We start from the raw sequence: 13,208 nt of genomic DNA, 5'->3' as shown, positions 1-13,208 counted from the left end.
CCAAAGTCTGAAGATGTGTCATGTCCGCAGCCTCTGTCGCTGACTATGGGCGATTATGCGGTGGAGGCGTCAAAGTCGAGGGCGGTAGAGGCGTTGCCAGCCTCCTTCTCGTCCAGGGCAATGTTGTTGTTGAGCTTCTTCTGCTCCGTAGCCATCTTGTCGGCGACGTCCTTGCCCTGTGCCTGCTGAGCTTGCAGCTTCAGCATGGTGGCGGTGAGCTTGAGGACCTTGTTCTTGATCTTGCCGCGCTGTTTGTAGATGAAACGGTTAATGGCGTACAAATGTGAGATTCTGCAGAGAGATGGGTACGAACCTGAAGGGCGTCGGCCTCCTCACCGGTGGCACTCTCAATGGCGGGGTTGAAAGCCTCCTTCTCGGCGTCGTTGGCGATCTGGTTGACGCTGTTGAGGAAGTCCAGGTCGGCCTTGGCGACGGTGCTGAGGTCGGAGGGGAGACCGGAGAGCTTGTCGAGAGCTTCTTGCTTGGCAGTACCCGCGGTGCCGCCGCTGATGGAGAGGTCGTTGAAGGTCTGAGTAGAGAAAACGGTGGCCTGGCGACCGCTGAGAGGAGCGGCGGTGGTGAGGGCGGCGAAGCCAAGAGTGATGACGGAAGAGAACTTCATATTGAAAGGTTGAAAGATTGTTGCTTCAAGAAAGTTGAGAGCAGTCAATATGATGAGGAACGAAAAGAGGGACACGGACCCGGACGAATTGAAGGAGTTGATCAAGATGCGTTGGAAGAGATAGAAGACAGCACAGCTGTTGTAGAAGAGAAGAAAGAACAAGCAAAGTTGTAATGATTGTGAGCTTGATGAGGAGAGGAAAGAAGACGCGTCACTTTGAGGAAGATCGAGCTGATCTTTATAGATTATTTCAGACGATCTGCCAGTCCGTTCACATTAGGCGATGAATGCTATTGCATCGATGTATTGGATGTTTGCGTCTCCACGTTACGCCATCCCCTTTCGACCCTGTAATCGTTCTCGTGGTGGGATGTCCTCAACATCGCCCCCGGGCCCGAGTGCCCAGCTGCCGCAAGGCACCAGATAGTTGCAGGGCGATCAAAAGAACTTCAGGCCAGGACCAAATTAGGTTGCATGTAGCATGCGGCGGCCAACATGGGATGGCATGGGGCGTTCGAGGCGGGCGGGTTGAGACGTCCACGTCGCGGAAATCTTTGGCGACTGTTGGCAATGGAGTTTGTACAATGGCTTTGGAGGCGATGGTGACTCCGTCAAAGGAGGTCTGAAGTTCGTGACGCATGGGTGCGATGAAGCTGCCAAGATGTTGCGGCTGCATCTCCTAGACCTGATCGGGAAGCCACCTTACGACCGGATCCGGCGAGAAGTGACAGGGAAGCCCCTGACTGAACGCCTGTCGTTACAACTTTGAGCCTCGTGAGGCTCCGTGAAGACTGGACGCTGAGAAAGGGGGGCGGGTTGGGGCTGGTGAAGGAGGCGAAGAGAAGTATCAACGACCCAAGGGTGCATATGGGCGGGGATGGGACTGGGGCAACCAGCTGGTGGTTGGCTCACTCAAGCCAGAGATATCTACCGAAGCTCGAGAGGATACGGCAGGTATCTTCGTATGAGCTGCGGTCCCATGTTTCTCCACGGTCGTCTCTTAGACTCTGTAGTAATCAATAAAGATTATGGTCATTTCAGCGGCAAAGCTCCGAGCATATAGACCCCACCACCATCCCAAGGGGGTTTCACGACCCCCTGTGTCTTACTGCCAAGCTTATTTTTCAGACGTGGGAGGCCAACTCTCGAACGGCTACAGCTTTGGCCGTGCCCTATCTATTCAAGACCATGCTGAAGATTGTGGAATCGTTGGAGGGCTGGGGCAATTCATCGGTTTGTGGCTTTGAGCACAAAGTTGATGAAGGACCTCTTCGGATTTGCCATGATGCTCGTCACCCAGGCAGGGATTCTGCTGGATCCCCTGGTGATCCCAAACACCGCAGCCAAAAAAAAGAGGCCTCGGAGACTGGAGTTCGATCAGGACCTTTGTTTGACTCGTCATCTTCCGAGGTTCTTCCCATTATACTCATCTCATCTTTTCGCCCGTGTGGTAAAACTTCTTTTGACGTCGGATATGACAAGTGTCACTGACATGACTTTTCGCTCTATAAGGTAGTTAAGCGGCATGTGGCCATAGCATGAGCTTTCATTACATTGGTTCTTTGGACAGAAATAACCTCTGCCGAAGATTCTGAAGGAAACTTGGAGGAGATGAATACGTGGCCTGCCTTATTCATAGCAACAGTCTTCGGCTCTGAACAGGCGGATGAATTATTGCACCCATCTCATTGTAAGGGTCGCCGCAGCCAACCTTAACAACAGATTCCCCAGCGAGACAGCACGCTAAGAAAAACAAAGTAAAGACACTAGAAACTGACCCTCCGTTCAGCGCTCCTGGGTTCCCGGGGCCTGAAACCGCTCCACCGCCCCCAGTCTCAAATGTCACATCACCCACTCAAATTTAAGCGCTGCGGGGACGGGCGACAGACGTATTCTGGGATTTGTTTTGCAGATTGACATATATGTGTCTCATGATGGTTTGAATCTTGAGAATTTCTGGGCACGTCTGGACGTTGCGGTAAGCATAGGGAGGATGTCTGCACGCCGTATTCGATTCCGAGTCAACCATGTCAATATCACCCTGCCTTGGTGGTTGAAAGACATGAGCCGAACAGGTATTGGAAGCAAAATAAACATTAGACGGACGTCTCAAGAGACGTGACGAACTCTTCTGTTGGCCATGGGACAGGCCACACATGGACGGGAAATTTCGACGACAATGAATTCATAATACTAGCAGGCTATGCACATTGCCACCCTCTATAGCGCATTTATATTGAAACAATGAGGTGCGACTGTGACGATGGACACGCACACCACAATATCTTGTCTCGATGGGCTGCAACAGACACGGGGCGGGGCCGTGGCCGATGAGGGCCTTTTGCCATGGCGAGAAGGGAATTAAAGCGAGACCGGAAACGTTATGCCATGCTGGTGAACTGAGATTTGTTTCGCGAACATGCAAAATGTTTCTATTTGGTGGCGCTTCATCTCCAGAAATTACCAGATGGCAAAACGAGCGTGCACCCACGGCTTCAACCTGACGATTCTCCCCCTCGTTGAAACAATGTGACTCACTGAAGGCTTCTGTATCCTTGATCTCTATCACAGCTTTCCCAAAAAACTTCTAGATACGCAAACGTCCAGTCTCGAGGATTCATCTAACGTAGAAGATGACGAGCCAATAAGAACCAACCTAATGATAAGAACTAGGCCCCTCTGGTGAAGACCAGTGCACCAATCATGAAGCACTAGCAAAGAAGCTGGCCGCAAGGTCGAATTCTCGCAGTTTCCCCGCTCCTCTGTCAGCAACTGCGCGGCAGAGTTAAGATCCATCTCACTACTACTACCTTACCTTACATGCAGTTACAAGGGAAACATATCAAGACCAACTGAATCAAATACCTTCGTACCCAATGAGCGCCAGTCCCGAACAAGTGCCCCACGACGCACATCCAGTGCAGCTGGAAGAGGCGCAGTCTTCAGCGCAAGCGCCAGATATCATCGAAGCTGGCAGTGACGACGGAAATGATGACGCGTATCAGCCCAGGGAGTGGGATGCTTCCTCATCAGCCTCAGCTTCCGTCACGTCGTCGGTGTTGAAGCATTCCTTTGAAAACGGCAGACGGTGAGTTACGCATGCAGGGACCGTTGGCAATGCATCCCATCCGCATGATCGGAGGCTCACGAAATTACCAATCAAAGTTATCACTCATTCCGAGATGGGAAATATCCCATCCCCAACGATGATATTGAACAGAACCGCGAAGACATGAAGCACGCCATGGTCATGGAGCTCACCGACGGCAAGCTATTCCACGCCCCTATTGGGGACGCGCCCAACAAGATTATTGACCTCGGGACGGGTACTGGTGAGTTGGCTCTCAGAGCCTGCATTCAGCTGGCGTTGTTCAACATTGTCCTCACAAACTAAGCATACATACAGGCATATGGGCAATGGAAGGTATTTGATTCTTCGTCCGCGGGATTAAAAGCGAGGGTGAGCCATGGAGACTGACAGTGCAAAGTCGGAGACCAATATCCTACTGCAGAGGTGACTGGCGTGGATTTATCTCCAATCCAGCCATGCTGGTATGACCACATCATCATGCCTGTCTCTTCCCATCGCCCTGGTGTCCTGACTAGAGATCTAGGGTGCCTTCCAATGTCCATTTCTTCGTCGACGATGTTGAGGATGAATGGCTGGTAAGCGCTCTCGAGATTCGAATTTCAACCGACTCTTGGTCCTTTGCTGAACCGTTGTAGTCCGGGGACAACTTCGATCTCATACACATGCGAAACTTGGCTTCCCTTGTGCACGACCTCCCAAAGCTTTTGGAGCGAGTTTTCGAGTAAGTTGATCCCCGCCATGCTCACCCAGCTATTTCCCTCTTTACTACTCCTCATCATGTGCAACCTCGCGCTCACAAACCCCGTACCCCCCCAATGTAGCAACCTCAAGCCCGGAGCCTACATCGAGACACAAGACTTTAGCGCCAACGTCAAGTGCGACGACGGCACCATGCCCGACGACTGGCCTCTGCTAGAGTTTTGGTCAAAAATGCGCGACGCCATGCTGCGGATGAAAATTGAGATCCAAGTGGCCTCGCGAATCGGTGAGCTCATGAGAGATGCCGGCTTCGTCAACGTCCAAGTGAAGTCCTACAAGGTGCCGGTCGGAAGATGGCCGCTCGACAAGAGGCTGCGTCTGGTGGGGCATTACATGCGCTCCGTGACGGAGGACTTTTTGGGCGCCGCGGCGAGCAAGCCGCTGGCGGCCCTGGGTATGGAGCGTACGGAGATTGAGGTCTTTCTCGCGTCGGTTCGGAACGCGATTAAGGATCCGAATGTGCATGCCTATGGCACGTACTACTCCTGGGTAGGACAAAAGCCAGTACAATCTGAGGGCATGTAATGAGGATGTCTGATGAGAACTGCGCCTGCGGCATGGGCACATGACACGCCGACCCGCAACGTTCACTGTAAGCCCACCCCGAGCCCAGCCATGTGAAAGAAATGGAATGAAACTAGTTCACTAGCCTGATGAATTTTGAGCAACTACATGTAGGATGTGACAAATACGCGTAGGGCCAGAGTAATGATCGCCTCTACTTTGCCACGTACCAGAGAGCGGGAAAGAGTCTAGACCGATCATGGACCTTGGAAACCTGGGTGGTGTTACCAACAGAGAGTATCTATCGCCCAAATAAAAAGACCATTGCACACATGCGGTATACATATACGCAGGGCAGCAAAATGAAAGGGACGAGACTCGAACTCGCGCGGGTTGCCCCACCAGGAAACAGATGTTAAGCTGACCTTAACCTGGCGCCATAACCAACTCGGCCACCCTTCCGTGATGTAGATCTTCGGAAACCCGAGGACCTGGAAGTGGATGCCTGGTTTCCTGCGCGGCTATCCTTAGATTGCATGTGGTAGGTGAGGGGACATGGTCACGAGCCAAGTTGGCTTCATAAGTTCATGATGTGGGAGTTGTGAACGCTAAGAACCCTGGCAGAGAATTTTCTTGCGGGTCCAAGAACTCAAGGGTATCCGTATTATGGATACAACTTTGTGTGGAGGATCCAGTTGGCCTGGGCCGCCTGGGGCCAGACCCCGGAGCACTGATGTCTTTTCGGCATCGTGGAGGGCAACCGAGATGGCAACAAATCTATTTCATCCGACCGAACCCCATATCTGGAACGTGTCTAGCCTAGCGTTTATCCCCACGATCCAACCCCACCAGTCACAGCATCGGTTACTTTACACGACTGTAAAACCTAAAGTTGAGGTCGCGACGTTGGGCTCCGTGCGGGTGGGATACTGACAACGTGGTCTCTGCGCCGATGTGACTTTCTTTGCAGGACAATCAGTAGTCCGTACATCGTGACCAACAATGCGGATGCGGGCATCACACATGACACCTCGTGGAGACAAAGAAGCATTGTCTTGCCCTCAAGCGTTGCTCTTTACATGTGTCTAGGAATCAAGTACAGACACCCAGATTCTACCGCGAGCTGTATCACGAGACAAGCTAGCTGTACGTTTCGGTCATAAGCAGCATCGAACATTTCTCGCAATCACGGCACGGATACTTCATGTAGCCATGCCCAAAAATGGTACTAGGAATGGACGACATTGCGCTTCGAAAAAGGGATTTTCTTTCCCTAACAGCTCCTCAAATCATGATGAGCTTTCTCATAGGTTCGCTACTTTCATCGGGATCGAAGGTTTGACACATGTAGTTGCTCTTGCTCGAACCTCCCTTACACATAGTACATGTCTCCGTATCGAACAACGAATCCACTAGAAGCGGCTGATAAAAGTGAATGAGTCTCCATCAAATTCGATCACCAGGGCGAAGCAGGTTATTGGTTGGGGTCTCGCTCGGCGTATCTTCAATGATTCTTAGAGCAGTTCGACTCAACCAGTGTGGCTGTCTGTGAGGTTTCGCACCCTACAACCGAGCCAATTCTCGATCTAAATGGAGGCCCAGACACGAATCTCATCATCATGAAGCTGAAAGCGCTATGATTTAGCGTGGCTATCACTTCCGTCGACATGGTGATCTCCCCCGGTGCCACGTTGCCGGTATCGCCTGAAAGGGCACGAGCGCCCACGAGACCAGGACCGCAAACGCGCTCCAGTCTCCCATAATCAAGTGTCATTGATAATGTCGCCAGGGTGGTCGACTTCTTCTTCATCATTGGCTCGGTTGGTATCAGTATCAAAGAATTCCTTGCCGGTTTCCCGGCACCCTCGAGCGCGTAGGGCGCCTCCACTCCAAGGCGGCTTCCAGACTTTGAACTGGTTCGTTCGCCTCGTGTCTCTGGAGGCGACCTGATTAAGCTATTGGGTCTTTACTTTCTTCGCCCCGGACCCGCGGAGACGGATCTCGCAGCTGGGTGGAACGGGAGTGCATTTCGACTGCATTGGGCGCAAAGTTTCGTGGAGACTAGCGCGTGGTCGCTGACATGCAACCATGTTCCAAGACCACTCTTGACTCTTCGGCGTGGGAGACCAAGGGAGATTACTGGGAACGTTTGAAGAGAGGGAGGGCATCCGGCTGGCAATGACGATCTTGTCGTCCTTTCAACGTGACTGCAGCGGCTAGACACAAGCACGTCGGTGGGCGCGGTCTAGTGTTCAGCGAGGCACCGAGGAGGAGGGGGCGGCTAAACCCGTATTTCGCGACGCGGTGCCGCAGCGTGCCTACGCCTTTCCCACTGGACAGGTGTGCTGCCACGCGCCCTAATGAGAGCCGGTGAAAGGGGGAGAGAACTCGAGTCGCGGGGAGACAGAGGTAGACAACCGTAGTTTGGCAGCTCGCCGTTTCAGTAAGTGGCCGCCACGGTCACATGAGGAGCTAAGGAGCCGCGTCCCATCCATGAAGCCAAGCAAAGTCAAGCAACGAGGCGACTGGGGAAGTAGGCAACTAACCCCAAGTTGTGACAAGGCCCGTTGGTCAAAGGGCCCGATGGGATAAGTTTGCCGGACCCTGACTAGTGTCCAACCGCGCCGTCCCCCAATCCCTAAACCTTGAGCAAAGTCCCGCGCCCATTGGAGCGCGTCGGCGCATAGGAGAATATCTGACCGGCCTCGGCCCATCAAGACCCGATATTCGACCCCAGAGTGTCACCCGCCCTCTTCCCCAGGGTTATGTGGGAACGTCTCTGGACCAATGCGGGGGGCGGGGTTAAGGACGTTTGGGGAACCCAAAGTTGCCCAGATTGCGCTTGTTGGATTCGTGGTGGGATTCTCCTCCCGGTCGCCTGTCGTACGTCCGCGTTGGCTGCACTAGCGTAATGAGACCCGACTGGGATTAAAAACATGTCCATTGGACACATCAATGGACGGGTTGGCAGTCTGGAATTGGGGACAGCAACTAAGACACAAAGACCTTTATTAAAACAGCCTGCCCAGTACCACCCTCTTCCTCTTGGCTCTCGTCTCTCTTCTGTTCTTGTTTGCTCGTGTCCCTTACCCTCCCTGCTCCTCCTCACCAACAAACCCGGCCAAGCAGCTTCCACCAACTCCAAATTCTCGGCGCGGTCCCGAAGCATCAACAAACATGACCACCACCATCGACTCCAAGTCGTACGGCAGCGATCCCGCAAAGGTCGAGGCCTATGCCGCAGGTGTCGACCATGTCGCCGACCTCGACGAGAAGGCGTCCCCCGCCTCCTACAAGGCCGATGCTATCGAGGCAGAGCAGGCCGAGCACAACATGGGAGTCGTGGAAGCCGTCAGGCTCTACCCCATGGCCTCCCTCTGGGCTTTCATCATGTCCACCACGATTGTGAGTGATTCTAGCTACTTTACCGCACTCTATCTAGTAGCTAACAAGCCCGGTCATCCAGATCATGGAATCCTACTGCGTCTTCCTCATGGGCGCTTTCGTCGCCATGGACGAGTTCAAGAACACATTCGGCGTCAACACCAGCGACGGCAAGCAGATTGAGGCATCGTGGCAGTCCGCGCTCCAGATGGGTGGCCCCCTGGGCGCCATCATCGGTGTCTGTATCGCCGGTCCCATCACCAGTCGCATCGGATACCGCTGGGCTACCATTTCCGGCCTCATGTTTCTCAACGGGTTCATCTTTGTCTTTTACTTTGCCAACTCGCTCGCCGTCATGTTCGTCAGCCAGCTCCTCGAGGGTATCCCTTGGGGCATCTTCATCGCCAACGCGCCCGCCTACTGCTCCGAGATCGTCCCCATGCGCCTGAGAGCCCCGGCCACCCAGATGCTTCAGATGTTCTGGGCCATTGGCGCCATCATCGTCGGCGGTGTCTGCTACGTCTACGAGAGCAAGCTCGACCCCAGCGCGTACAGAGTCCCCATTGCCCTCCAATGGATGTTCCCCACTCCCCTCGCCATCCTGCTCTTCCTCGCCCCCGAGTCACCTTGGTGGCTGGTTCGCAAGGGACGTCTCGAGGAAGCCGCCGTTTCGGTTCGCCGCCTTGGACGTGCCTCGGCCGTTACCAACACTGAGGAGTCCATCGCCATGATGCGTCGTACCATTGAGCTTGAGAAGTCCGTCAAGGAGCCCAGCTACTTTGAGCTTTTCAAGGGCACCGACAGATACCGCACCCTTATCGTCTGTGGTGTCTACGCTGCCCAGAACCTTACTGGTAACCTTATCGCCAATCAGGCTGTTTACTTCTTCAGACGTGAGTTTTTCATCTTGTATTCTTCTTTGATGAAATCATTTGGTGGCTAACACATAAGTAGAGGCCGGCATTGACTCCAACCTTGCTTTCGCCCTGGGTCTCATCACCTCAGCCCTCCAAACCGTCTTCGTCATGCTTTCGTGGGTTCTCACGACCTACCTCGGCCGCCGCACCATCTACGTCTGGGGTTCCCTCATCAACGTCGCCTTCCTCTTCGCCCTCGGTATCGCAGGTTCCGTCGGCAAGTCCACCGCCGCCTCCTTGGCGATGGCCTCTTTGGGTCTCATTGTCTCGGTCGGATTCACTCTCGGACCCGCGCCCGCCTCGTGGGTCATCATCGCCGAGACATCGTCCATTCGCCTCCGTCCCTTGACCACTGGTATCGGACGTGCCGCCTACTACGTTGTCAACATTCCCTGCATTTTCCTCGCCACTTACATGCTCAACCCCACGGTATGTTTGCTCCCTCTCACTCTATCCACAAAGATAAGATTCACATGGACTAACACACGCGATAGGGTGTCAACTTGGGCGGCAAGTGCGGTTACGTTTGGGGTGCCACAGGTTTCTTCTGCTTCGTCGTCTCGTTCTTCTTCTTGCCGGAGATGAAGGGCCGTTCCTTCCGCGAGATCGACATCATGTTCAAGCGCAAGGTCCCTGCTCGGAAGTGGAAGAAGACTGTTGTCGACATCAACGATGACGAGTAGATGGACATTGCAGCTTTGCTACTAGTTGGATTAGGTTATAGGCCTAAAGTACTTCCGCTTATTGAGAAGTAGTCAATGCGGGGTGGTTCTAATAAGGCAGTACTACGGCGAGGAGGGTACAAAGGGGAAGAGGGGACAGGGAAATTATTTGAAGATCATGCCAGCATACGGGCAGATAGATATCTGAGTAATGTCAGCAACGTGGCCCCGTAGCCAACTGTGTTTGTCTGATATTCTGAGTGACCACACGCTTCTGTCTTCCACCTCGCAAAACGTCGCCCTGCTACCCACAGTGGCACTGTCTATATCTGATCGGTGTTAAGACAAATGACCAGTCTTGCAGTGCATGAGGTTGCAGATAACATCAGACAACAGGTAATATTTCGGCACATGATTAGTCACATTCTTCTCGAATTTGCTAGCCGACTCCATCCAGCTGCCTTAATGGCAGGCGAAGCCACGTAGTACATGCTCGCAAAGTGCTTGATTCGGCCTATAAGAGATACATATATACCAATCATCCAAGTATCCCATGCTGAGAAGCAACTCTTCCGAAACCTGTACTCCCATGTTGCAAACATGACGATATCGTTCGACCCTTTCGTTGCGATCGCACCATCAGCTATACATCGTTTTACGTGATTGATCGCTAGCAGGTTCAACGAAGTGAGTTGACGTTGATCGAAACCTTAAACAGACTCAACGGGAGCCACACGGACTCGTCCACTCCTATCTGAACGATTAACGCAAACAAAACGGTTTAAACCTCGCACCTCATCCTCAACATGCCCATCACTCGCGTCCGTAGCCTCTTCCAAAATCCACGCCGTCTCATCAGACACAATCTGCGCCACTCCCTGCCAGTAATTCCCCTGGCTCGAATACCGGCTCTGCACCATAAAGACAAGCACCACGGTGAGACCACAAGCCATATTCACAGCCAGAACGCTAAAAACGATGAGCAGGCCGCGAAGGCTTTTTGGACTCATCACGTGCACCGAAGAAGTCAAGATGGCGTTCGCCTGGATGTCAAATTGCGGCAGCGCCTCATTGATAATCGACCCCGAAAGGGCTGTGAGGGTGGACTGCATGGCCACGCCGGGACGGTTGGTGATGTTGAGGATGTCCGAAAAGATGGCTTGGTATTCGACGTGCGGCTTGATGGGAGAATTTCCGCTGCCTTGCGGATCCATAAAGAGAGAAAAGTTGAAGGTCCGAGGCGAGTTGTATAGGTCGTTGATGAGCTTGTTCGTCAAGAACTGCGTTGCATTAAGGTGTCGCGGGTTCTGTATCGAGTCCACCGAGAAGATGCCGCGGCTTGTAGTGTTTGCTCTGTGGGCTCCGATGCCCATGAGCTTTTGAATCTTCTTCGTGTTCCAGACCTTGGCCTCCGAAGTCCAAGTTACCTGCGCCTCTTTCAGATCCTTCTCGCTAGATAGTTTGACTTCGGCAAAGTTGAAAGCCAGCTGCTGGAAGCAAACCGACATGTCTAGCCTCAGGACTCCCGTCTCGACCCTCTCGCCATTGGGGGCTCTTCCTCCAATGGAACGAATATACGTGAGCCACTCGCCATCAGTAGAAGCGACATTATTTAGACCAAAAGTACCCATGAGAAAACGACTGCCTGGTCCTCTCCACAGATCATGGGTGCCGTTATTCCTGAAGAACAGAAAGACCTGGGAGTATGCCGTGATGGGTTCCTCTGAGATGGTGTGGTTCTGAGCACTCGGGCGCGCGGCTGTGCCATTGGGGATGCACAGGCTATTCGTAAAGCCCTGCCGTACTTGTGTCTCGGTGTATTGAAATTGAGGAACTGAGCAGTTGAAGCTGGACGGGAAACAGTCCCCCTGTTCGCAGTTTGCTGGTAGTAGTAAGCCTGCTTCACGGAACATGGTCTCGTAAGACATATTTCCCGCTACTTGCAAGTAGAAAGGGATAGTAGACGAGCCCGGCGGTGGAATCGTCACCGAGAGGAAAGCGGACACCGATGGACGAAGGCATACAAAACGTGACTCGAAGCCGTAGGCACCGCCAGTGTACTCGCGTAACGTGGACGTTTGCGACGTAGGGAGGGGAAGAAATGTTCTTCTTACGATTCCCGTGTCGCTGAAATTGAACTGACTGTCCATCGTGTCTGCTGCAGAAGGCAACTCGCCAAATGGCACATATGCCGTTGGGCGACTAATCCAATTATTCATCTGCCGATTCAACGAGATAACATCGCCGCTCATGTGGACCTCGAGGGCTCTGGCCTTTGCATCGCCGACGAGATCATTGGGAGCCAAATCCGATACCAAAAGAGTCGACGAGAACTGAACTACAAACGTCGTGAGCAATAGCAAGACGCAGAGCCCGGCCTGCACATACGACCTCCGCGCTGACGTGACGAGCAACCACGCCAACCGGAACGGTCCGTCGTTTGCACACCGGATGACGGACATCTCGGCCACCCGAAACAGTGGGACACCGTGCTTCTCCAGTATCACACCCGCGATGAGGCTCGTACAGATGGACGCCTGTGCCGTGACCGCGATGCGTAGGAGGACCGTGGAGAGGGTGATAGCCTGGGTGATGTGCTGGCTGAGCATGATCCATCGCCACAGCGCCGAGGCGGTCTTGCCGTCGTGCGAGCCCTCGTCGGTCCATAGGAAGAGAAGGAAGCCCAGTATTGCGAGGACGAGTGCCGTTCCACCTCCTACCGTTGCGAGACCTAGAGGGCCGAGGCCTTGTTGGAGGCGTTGGGAGTAGCTCGGTGAGCGGTCACTTTTTGGTTTGTCATGTTCGGGTTTGAACTTGGTTCGGGAAGACTTGAATCGCGTCATGCTGAATGAGAAAGCAAATGTAGAGCCTTGCTTCTTTAAAGCGTGGCAGTATATGTCTCTCATGGGAGATATTGAGTGGAAAGCCTGCCAGTACAAAAACATATTATAGATGCTCAAACGCAAAACGGCATTGCGCAAAAACTTGTCTTTTAAGCTGAACTATCCTCAGGACTAGCTTCATCTCCAGAACACTTGGTCATTCCGCTCGATGAGCTCCAGGGGTGTTGAAAAACATGCATATTTCCAAACGCAGTCTCTGCATTCAATGGCTGCAACTATACGGACCTTTGACAAATCTGCCTTGCCGGGCTCAACAAGCTGTCACACTCGGCTCCGAGCCGTCGGTAACGACGTCAGTGCATTTGGGGTGGACGGCCGCCCACTACAGACGAGCTTATCGAGGCAAGGAGTGTGATGCATGAATGC

At 53.3% G+C, this 13,208-nt stretch overlaps 4 protein-coding genes across 4 annotated transcripts; 2 read left to right on the top strand and 2 right to left on the bottom strand.

Moving 5' to 3' along the window:
- Positions 1-53: 53 nt before the first annotated feature.
- On the bottom strand, positions 54-622 carry CORC01_02904 (uncharacterized protein; the record flags this gene model as incomplete). Its single annotated transcript, XM_022614554.1, has 2 exons — positions 54-248; positions 314-622. The coding sequence occupies 2 exons, from the start codon at positions 620-622 to the stop codon at positions 54-56; spliced, it is 504 nt and encodes a 167-aa protein (XP_022478855.1).
- Positions 623-3,498: 2,876 nt separating this feature from the next.
- On the top strand, positions 3,499-4,997 carry CORC01_02903 (methyltransferase; the record flags this gene model as incomplete). The annotated part of the gene is made up of 7 exons (XM_022614553.1): positions 3,499-3,710; positions 3,788-3,954; positions 4,029-4,046; positions 4,111-4,174; positions 4,237-4,288; positions 4,349-4,434; positions 4,535-4,997. The coding sequence occupies 7 exons, from the start codon at positions 3,499-3,501 to the stop codon at positions 4,995-4,997; spliced, it is 1,062 nt and encodes a 353-aa protein (XP_022478854.1).
- A 3,156-nt stretch (positions 4,998-8,153) lies between these two features.
- Positions 8,154-9,960, top strand: CORC01_02902 (sugar porter family MFS transporter; the record flags this gene model as incomplete). Its single annotated transcript, XM_022614552.1, has 4 exons — positions 8,154-8,381; positions 8,443-9,253; positions 9,315-9,706; positions 9,772-9,960. 4 exons carry the CDS (start codon positions 8,154-8,156, stop codon positions 9,958-9,960), a joined length of 1,620 nt encoding a protein of 539 aa, XP_022478853.1.
- Positions 9,961-10,649: 689 nt separating this feature from the next.
- Positions 10,650-12,782, bottom strand: CORC01_02901 (uncharacterized protein; the record flags this gene model as incomplete). The annotated part of the gene is made up of 1 exon (XM_022614551.1): positions 10,650-12,782. One exon carries the CDS (start codon positions 12,780-12,782, stop codon positions 10,650-10,652), a length of 2,133 nt encoding a protein of 710 aa, XP_022478852.1.
- Between the last annotated feature and the right edge of the window lie 426 nt (positions 12,783-13,208).

The sequence above is a fragment of the Colletotrichum orchidophilum genome (assembly GCF_001831195.1).
Source record: "Colletotrichum orchidophilum strain IMI 309357 chromosome Unknown Scaffold_17.1, whole genome shotgun sequence".
Lineage (NCBI taxonomy): Eukaryota > Fungi > Ascomycota > Sordariomycetes > Glomerellales > Glomerellaceae > Colletotrichum > Colletotrichum orchidophilum.
This window is presented reverse-complemented; position numbering and strand designations above follow the sequence as displayed.